Here is a 10,428-nt window from a genome sequence, read left to right as displayed (position 1 = left end):
CTCAATTTTCTTATCCATTATCAAACTTACATTTCACAACAAACTTCCTTAACATAAGCTAAGAACATGCCTATATATTATAAAAACCACATGCACTCCTTCCTTAACATCACAATAAAAACAAAAACAACATTAACTTAATCAACAACTTCCTCATTTCCCTCATCATAACATAATCCTAACTTTCTCCCTTTTTTTCCTTTTATTTTCAACACACATACATTAGTAGCTCAATACAAATATTATAAACCTACAAATTCATCAGAACATTAATTAAGAGAAGTAGTAGTGGTAGTTGAGGTAATTAATTAATTAATTAATTAATTAAGCAGCATTAATAGCAATCTTCATTCCACCCTGGCAATGGCCGGGGAAAGAGCAGATGAAGTAATTAACGCCTTTCTTCAATCTAATTCTGTCTTTTCCACTCTGGTACGGCTTTACTCCTCGTGGTGCACTGCAGCTTGCAAATCCTCTGCTGTTCACTGGCACTACATTGTGCAGGTTTCTTGCATAGTTGAATACTGCATTCATTTTTTTTAATACAAGCGTTATACTACGTACATAATATATATCGCCTTGTACTACGGAAAAAAAAAACTATGTCTATCCACCGACGTAACAAATAATAATACTTATGCGGAGATATGTTACACCTGAACTGTACTTATCTTATTAAACGTGATTAACCATGATTTTCGCTTTATAGCTACACCCGATTAATTTTGAAATTTTTATTTACCTAACAAATAATTATACTTGTACGGAAATATGATGCACATGAACTGTGCTTATCTTATTAGACCTGATTAACTATGATTTTTACTTTATACTTACACAGATGTTACACTCGAATAATTTTGAAAATTTTATTATAAAGTGATCTAAATGCACCTTCATAATTAGTGGTTGGATTAGTAATAGTATATTTTGTTTTCATATGAAAACAATAAAAATATTAAAGGCAAGTAAAGAAAAAGATTATTTTTTTTTTTGGTTTTTTTTGGACAAGTGATGTCAAAACAAGAGTTTAAAGTCAAAACAACAATTATAAAATCCGAGCTTACTTTTGATTGTAAAGTTGTGAAACTAAAAACCCACTAGGAAAATAGAAAAATGAACCAAGTAGAACTATACTAAAAAAAATTTACATTTTGTTGTTACACATATAAGGATTAAGTATATAACCCATCACATTTAGAAATCATATTATAACCCATCAAATTTAGAAATCATATTCACAAATCATTGAACTCCGTACATGTTGTTAAATATGACAATGACACATACTGAAAAAATGATATTTTCACCTTTCCATACAGAATTAATTATAAGTTTGTAACGTTAATATATACAGTATTATAATCAAAACCCGTAAATTATAATAAGACAACTAAATCCAAATAGAGGAAGTAAAAACGTAAGAGTAAAGACGAGATCTTACCAAGAATATCACCAGCTCTAAAGGACTTGCCTCTGGGCCAATTGTTGACATTAAAGGTCCATCCACCACCATTTCCAACATTGTAATAGGCAGCAAGACTTGGCTGAATAATAGCCAAAAGGCAGAGTATTGCTACTCCTACTACCAAACCTGATCTTGCACTGCCTCTTCCCTGAGCCATTTTTTTTTGTTAATTACCTTAGAATAAGATGATTAATTGTTGTAAGATAAAAAAGATAAGTGTTTTTGAGTGACGATATTAGAGTAGTGAAGGCCTCTATTTATATAACTTTGGTGGTGTTATTTTTCCATGAAAGAGGAAACTTTGGGCCCCACAAGAGTAGATTTTGTTTGAATTTTAGGGAGTGTGGAATTTAAGATAATTAATTGGAGTATTTATTTGCCGACTAATGTCCTTTATTTTAATTTTAAATATTTGTAGGTTATTTGAAATTAAATCTAGGTTCATAAGCTATAGTTGTTAATTTGGATATCTGGGTTAAATTTGATAAAATCGTAGCACGTCTATTATATTACTCTGTAAAATATTGTGTACATAAGAATTGAAATCTAAATCGGATTTTTTTTTACTGGTATTCATAAGTCATAACTCCCAACAACTCCAAATTTTTTGTCCACAAAGTTACGTTGGAGTTCCACTGCCTAGTGTGAACTCTTGCCTTTTCATGTCTATAATACAAAATGGTACCACTAGTCAGTCCACTAGACACTACTCACTAGTAGTAGTACTCTTCTTTGACAATATACTCCGTATGTTCTAGACTTCTAGTTAATCTATTTTAAAAGATGCAAAAATTTAGACCCGTGAATGTAAACATAATAATAAAACGTATAAATTATTTTATACTTAAGAATTTTGTTGACTTTATCTTAATATAATCTGAGTAATTCGTATTTGGTTAATTTTTTAAGTGATGCAGTAAGCCAATATCATGCAAGTTCACCCTTTTGATTGTCCAATAATTTTCCTTTAATTGAAAATCAATGTTAAAAACTTTTTTTTTTTTACAAATGTTATACAAGTAGTAAAACTTATGATATCATCAATTGGGTAAAATCTCACAAAAAATTAATGCTTTTAGTTGATTAATAATTTCTCTATTTTTTTATTTAATTTGTTATCTTTTGGTTTTCACAATCTCCAATACACATCTTTAACTAGGAAAATGTTCAATTTAATGTGTAAAAATTATAAATATTTTGTATATAATTGATATTTTTGAAAATTTAATTCAAGATAAATCTATCAACATCCCATAGATGTTTTGATCTTAATCTAATATCATATTATATCATATCATATCACTTATATATAAAGTCGGTCTCGCATCCATGTTATGAAACAGGGACATTAGACATTCCAGTTTTTCGCCAAGTATCGCACCACGTAGGAGATAAATAGATATTATTGTGACACATATGATGCTAATTATATAAATAAGCGATTTATAGATAGATTTTTTTAGATATAATTGTTGCATATTATTAGTTACTTCCTCCGTTTTTTTTTAGTTGACACCGTTTGACTTTTACACTAAATTCACACAACACGTTTTGACTTGCTTTTGTGGTTTATAGATACGATAAAACATATTCATGTGAGATCTTGTTTGAATCGTTTCAATGTATATTTTATTAATATCTACTTTTTATAATTTTACAATGTTGATAATTAGAGATATGAATCGTTAAAAACATGTGTTGGCAAGCGTGATAATAGAAAGATGTCAACTAAAAAAATAGAGGAAGTATATATGATATGATAACCAATTAAATAAGAGATTTGTAAATTCTTTTATATAATTAAATAATTCAAATGACACATAAAATGATATAAATACGTATAACAAATAAAATAACAAATTTCATAATTTTATTACATAATAAATAAAAAAAAATTAAAAATTGCATTACACGGGTTTTATCTAGTAATAGTGTCCTCCCTCCGTTTTTTTTTTTATTTGCATCATTTTCCTTTTTTGGGTGTTTTTTTTAAATGCATCACTTTTATATTTAGTAACTTTATATTATATTTTATCATTTCTCTCTCTTACTTTAAACCCCACTCAACTTATTTTATTATTTCTCTCCCTTCCATGGTCCCAACTAAAATAATAAAAATATCTATCCTCTCTCACATACTTTCTCTTTCATGGTCCCCATCTTACTTTTACTATAAAATTTATTCAACCACTCACAATATTATATTACTCTCCTAAAACTTTGTGCAATCCAAAGTGATGCAAATAAAAAAAAAAAAAACAGAGGGAGTATTTAATTTATAGTCGAAGTTTTAAACATTGACCATACAAATCAAAATCTTACAATAAAAAAGGATGTAGTATATATGATACATCATATCTTGTGTGTGGTTGGTCACACCATATAAGTGTGACTACTTATAAAAGAACAAAGTAACCCCCTGTAATATTGACCAAGTAACCCCTACAATACTGACTGAGTAACCTTATAACATTGATGAAGTAACCCCTTTAACACTAATCAAGTAACCTTTTTTACACTAACGAATTAACTCATATGATGACGTGGCCAGCCACATATAAAAATTTGTGTATATGCTTTAAGTTCAATATTTATCGAAGATTCTCTTATTTTTTTTCTCTCTATATATCTATTTTAATTGTTATATTCTGCCAACAATAATTAGAAATCAGTTAGAGAGTTCCATTAATAGGGACAATACAACATACTCAATGATGAATAATCGTAAAAGAGTTATAATTGTATACCTTCAATTCATGTGTGCCCACTCCAATTTTAAGATACTCATATGTGAGTGAGATTTTTAAAATCGTGAAATTTCTGATTATCCACATGAATCTCCTTTCTCATTTTTTTTTTTTTTTTTTTTTTTTTTTTTTTTTTTTTTTTTTTTTTTTTTTTTGGAAAATCACATAAACCTACAAGTATCTCATAAGTTAGGGGCTGTTCTCTTCAGCTTATTTTCAGTTCACTTCAGTTCCTAATTTCCTTCTTTCATAAAATATTCAATTCAGTTCAGTAAATCAGAACAGACCTTTAAACGAATTGTTCATACTATACTAATTGGTTTTCATATGGAATGAACCTCCCTTGAGGTAAATTGATGCCCATTTCATCTCAATCATGTTCACCTCTTCAATTCTAAATACAAGTGCATGAGAATATAAACTAGTAGTACTAAGAAAATGTGATATAAGGAGTACTCTTTAGACAAAAAGAGTTAAAATCTCACAACACGACAAAATCATGTATTTCAGGATCCACTTCATCATACAATGACAAACTACGTATTTAGAGTTTGCGTTCATACAAATTCCTACACAATATTAATCGCTATATGTAGTTGTTCTTATCAGGTGAAAAAAAAAAAAATTTGGCTCCTTAATATTTGATTTTCTCAACACCTAAAATCTTGAGTTGAAAAAGAGGCCGGTGTTAAAAATAAATTTGATTTGAAACAATTCGACCTAAATCAAAGTAACTTGATAAAAAATTTACTTGACATGAACACAATAATTTAACATGACCAAAATTCAAAATGATTTGACCCAACTAGATCTAATGCAAACCCAACCGATGACCAGGATTGACACTTCTAGCTCAAAATATTGAAATTAATGTGATTCGTAATATATACGGCCAACTGCCCAAGTCCCGACACACCCTGTACGGCTGGTAGCAGTATCATTACGACGTTGCAAGTAGTTAATGGAATACTCATAGCATACACAACAAGCATATCTGCACATATATATGGACTGACTTTCAACATTGACGCCCAAGCCACCTGCCACCCCATCATCGATCTTTAGTCTTCATAATGTGCATCTTACCTAACTAGCTAGTTTGTGCAGCTTGTGCTAATTCACTATAACTAATGCGACTAAAATGCAGTAGCTAATGCACTATATCTTCAGTTATCTTTCCTTTTTGTTCTAAGGTTTTGAATTTTTTGGTCAATATTTTTTAAACTTTGTCTATATATACTCTCTCCGTTTTTTTAATTGCAACACTTTGATTGGCACAAAATTTTATGCAATTGAGTCAAATTTGTTAAAATACTACTCGTATTATGTAAGTGGGATTTGATCGAGAATTAAAAAAACGATAAAAAAAAAAGTGATTGTGAGTGAATAGTTTATGAAAAAAGTAAGGGGATGCAAAAGAAGAAAAAAAATTATATAAGTGCGAGTGGGTAAGACCCTCTTTCTTTTGAGCTATATCGTTCTACTCTGCTCTGCTGATAATTTGGCCTGCTAATAATTGCTATCTCTACTCAGCTCAGTATTTAAACTGTAATTAATAATCAATAATAATACTAGTATATGATGTGACAAAACTTAGAATAGGTTCAAATGGCATGGTAATTGATTTAATTTGGTTAATAGTGAGTTTGACTATAATAAGAAATACAAAGTACAAAGTATGAGGGAGCTTAAAACTTTCGTAATGTTTTTATATGATCAAAATATTGAAGTTGGCAAAATGGGAACGCATATGGCACAAGCTTGCTTTGGGCATCAAGGCCTAGACGCGTAAAAAAGTGAGAATACTGAGCTAGGCATGTGATTTCACTCCATGTTCGATCACTATATAGGTGCTTTGACGTCAAAATAGATCCGACGGGGATTTATGTGCGGAGTATTCTATCACTGTATAGGTGCTTTGACGTAAAAGTATGTGTGAATTGAGATAATGGATCTAAATCGAAAAGTATTTGATAAAGAAAAATTGATGAGGTCTTTTTTTAAAAGGTTATGTTTAAATAGTTATTCGAACAGAGATTTAAAAAAAAAAATGTGTAATTTGGGATAATGGATCTAAATTGAGAAGTATTTGATAAAGAAAAATTGATTAGGTCTTTCCTTAAAAGGTTGTGTTTAAATAGTTAATGAAGCAGAGATTTTTTTTTTTAAAAAAAAGTGTTTGAACTTGAAAATAGTATGGTAGAGGGGTGCATGATACACCCGGAAGTACATTACATCCCTACCTTATAAAAAGTAGAAGGTAACTAAAATATGTACAAAAATGTGTATTTACTTTTTTACCCTCATTAATATGTTTGCTCTCATTAATATATTTTTTTCATTAAACATATCATCAATTAATTCAAAGTTTTTTTATTTTTTTTTTATTTTTTATTTATTTATTTTTTTTTAACAAAAAACTTGCAATGCCTTTTTTTAAATATAAAAATTATACTTCATATGTTATTATTATTATTTAAAAAGAAAAATAAATTGTATTTACGAAGAGACTGTTTATTTTTACTCCTTCGTGGTTGCTCTTCTTATTTACAATTTTGTTATCCTTTAATTGCAACACTATTGTCAAGGTTTATTAGCTTTGGAATTGTACGTTGTTTGATGGCACATAAATAACATTATGAAGTTTGAATGGGATTCATATTAAATAATGATATTTAAGCAGATGTTATCAAGAGTTGTAAAGAACTTAAAAATTCTAAAATCAAGAGAAATCTATGGAAAAAAAAAATAGACTGGTACGAAGTATTAATTATGGAGAGAATTTACGAGGAAAAATATAACTTAGTGGTTATTGATTTAGTATTAGATATAGATATTAGATGGTCATAGAACAATAAAAACTTAGATTATTAAGTTTTTAGCTAAAACTAACATTTCACATATTATTACTCCATATGACCAAAGCTAAAAAAAAATTCATTTGAAGAAAAACACGCTAGGTATTATTGAATCATGTAAATCAATTAAGAGTTCTAAACTAACAATAGTTTAAGATATGAAGGGATGCAAATCAATTAAATATTATTTAATAATAATTTTGAAACAACAATGTCAAACTTTTGAAGGTTTCAAATAATAATTGTCAAAAAAGATTTTGGCGGCTTTTTTTTTATATTTCTACAAAGTCACCACATAGGACACAAAACAAATAATACGTATTAAAACTAGTAGGTCTACCACCCAAATCAAAGGTGTAAATACACGCCAATACAGCTTCGTCTCTACAAGAGCTAACTCCTTCGCGCGCATCGCGCGCCTAGGCCACCCTAATATAAATAAATGAACATTAAATGTAATGTTTTTTTATTTTTTTATTTTTTTTATGAATCCTCATTTATATGTAATGTTCTTTATTTTATATGTAATGTTCATTTCACCCATTTATTTTCTTTCTGTTCGATACTCTCTCTCTTCTCCCTCTAACTTCTTCCATTTTATATCTTGATTTTTATAGCTTTTATGTGCTTAATTCATCACTCACAAACACATTTATACTAGATTTTACACTCCAAAATCCGAAATTCACAACCAAATTTTCGGATTTTTTATGATTTGAGAATTTTGGGTATTTTTGATTTTGGCTAAAAAACTTGCAATTTAGTGTTTAACTTGCTTGTTTTCTACTATTAATTCACTTTACAAGGGTTTTCTACTCATTTGAGGTATGACTTCTTTTTCTTTGTTCATCTTTGTTCTACTTCATGAATATGAAACCCTAGGTTGTGGTTCAATGGTGAACTCTCTCTTTGCATGTTATTTTTACCTATATTTTGTGTTTTGTGATAATGTTTGTTGTTCATATAAAGCTTTATTATCATGAAATTACTTGATTGTTTGAATTTTTGATACTACCATTGTTGTTCATCATCTTCTTCCATAGGTTTGGGTAGTAGCATATTTCCATTATTTATATGTAATGTTTTTTTTTAGAAAGATAATGTTCTTTTCTATTTATATGTGTTGACTTGAATGAACAATACAAGAAAGGGGGTGAATTGTATTGTAGAGGAAGTAGGGTAATTTTTGCTGAATTTGTAAAATAAACTTAAAGAAACTTAAAGTGCAAAGAGAGATTTTTACGAGGAAAACTTCTTGGCCCTAATCAAGAAGAAAAACCTCGACCACAAAGGATTTTAAACTCAACTCTTAATTATAATAGGGAAAACAACCTATTACAAACTAAGACACTAACCCAAGTTCCTCAACAAACTTGAGTTCCCTTCAATTGATCCCTCAACCAGTTGAACTCTCTAACTCTTTCTCTCTTTCTCTTTTACTTCACTCAAAGTAAAAACACTTTAGAGTTTACCCAAACTCTAACTCAATACAATTCAAGATTAAACTCTAATACTAAGTACTAAGACACTCAAAGACTTAAGTGGATTATGACTCTTTTCGAAAACTAGATTATTGCAATGCTCAAGTGTGTATTTCTCAACAAAAAACCAAGCCAATTTATAGAAGATAGAGGAAGTTAAAACTGTCGTTGCTCAATCACCACTAAGTCACAACTTCCTTAAGACTAGGAAGTGCAAGTAGTGGGATCTTGGGCAGCAAGCAAAACCGAACTTACAGGGAGTGGTTTTACTGCTTCCCTAATTTTCTCAACCTCTTTGACAAGGTAAAACACACGTTTAAAAATATTTTCCAAAAATAGATTTTCCAAAAGATAAGCTTTGATAAAAACAGAAAATCTCTTAACTAAAAAGATATTTTATAAGAAGATATTTCACAAAATTACTTTCATAAATAAGATAACCAAGTTAAGATATGGAAAATAAAACTTTATCATATAAAATAAAATCCACTCAATTCCTATTAATCATCAAAGTACTCAGCATAAACATAAGAAGCCTAAAATACAAAATAAATAAATTAGACTCCTTGATCTCTCTTTGAAGCTTCGACTCTGGAGCTTCAGTTCCTCACTCAAGGAACTCGTCTTCTGATTTTCTTCTTTATCCTTCTTCAGCAGACTTAGACCTTGTTCCATGCTCCTTTCTTACTCCAGAAACTCGCGGCATACAGCTTGATTAAGCTAAGAACCTGTCATCAATCACAGCTAAAATAAAAAGTTAAACTATTATGAATTTGCTTAGGTTCCTTTAAGTCATCATCAAAACTTAGGGTCAACAATATGTAATGTTCTTTTATTTTTAAGTTATGTTCTTTTATTGTATGTAATGTTCTTTATTTTATATGTAACGTTCTTTTTGATGTACTCTATGTTCGTTTGTAATGTATAATAAATTATTATAACTACGATTTCTTTATTTATAAGTAATGTTCTTTTATTTATATGTAATATTCCTTTATTTATAGGCAATGTTCTTATATTTATATGTAATGTTCTCTATTTATAGGTAATGTTCTTCTATTTATAGGTAATGTTCTTTTATTCATAGGGTGATGTTCTTCCGGAATGGTACACCCAGGTGTACGAAATAATTATTGGTTTGAACTACGTGAGGACCATGGAAATAACTCAAAACATGTCATGTATGATGCACAGGACTTGAAAAATAAGATGTTGCTAAATGCTAATGATAAATTAAGAAATAATCAAGACTGTATCTTTTCATCTTTTTTTTTTTTTTTGATGAAACTGTATCTTTTCATCTTATTTTGACTTAATTGAGTGGATTCCGGTTTTTTTACATGGTAAGAAGAAGGCTCATCCTAGAAAGGGGAATATAAGGGAAATCCCTCCTAGAATGTGCTTGGTGAGATTTGACCTCTAGCCTCACGCTTGAAAGTCGGAGAACGAACTACCCAAGTAATCTAGCCTTCTATCTCGAACTAATGTACTACTTATACTAAACTTGAGGGATTGTATTTGTGCTCTATTTTGTACTCCGTAGTAGTGTAACATACTTCGTATTAATTTATCCATGTTATGGATTGTGCAAAGCTTGTTTGGAGGGCAAGGCGGGCCTATTTAAAGGCTTAACAAACTCAACCTTTGTATCCCAATCAAGTAGCAAACTAACAAGTTATTTTTTTTTTTTTTTTTTTTTTTTTTTTTTAACATTTGTTGTTCAATTTCAAAATCATAATGATTTTAATAAGTTAAATAGTTATTTTCTAATTCCTAATAGAAGTGAGAGTGGGAAATAGCTCAAGTGGTTAGAGCTTCTCTCCCGATTCTAAGAGATCCATGCAGTACATTTTTGTTAACAGATAAACGAGATA

At 29.3% G+C, this 10,428-nt stretch overlaps 1 protein-coding gene across 1 annotated transcript; it reads right to left on the bottom strand.

The window, feature by feature from the left end:
• LOC145585233 (basic blue protein-like) lies at positions 1-1,651 on the bottom strand. The gene is made up of 2 exons (XM_081641949.1): positions 1,445-1,651; positions 1-524 (listed from the first exon to the last, which is right to left on the bottom strand). The coding sequence occupies exons 1-2, from the start codon at positions 1,623-1,625 to the stop codon at positions 325-327; spliced, it is 381 nt and encodes a 126-aa protein (XP_081498075.1). The 5' UTR covers positions 1,626-1,651; the 3' UTR covers positions 1-324.
• Between the last annotated feature and the right edge of the window lie 8,777 nt (positions 1,652-10,428).

Source organism: Chenopodium album, chromosome 16 (genome assembly GCF_948465745.1).
Source record: "Chenopodium album chromosome 16, dcCheAlbu1.1, whole genome shotgun sequence".
In the NCBI taxonomy this organism is placed as follows: Eukaryota; Viridiplantae; Streptophyta; class Magnoliopsida; order Caryophyllales; family Amaranthaceae; genus Chenopodium; species Chenopodium album.
This window is presented reverse-complemented; position numbering and strand designations above follow the sequence as displayed.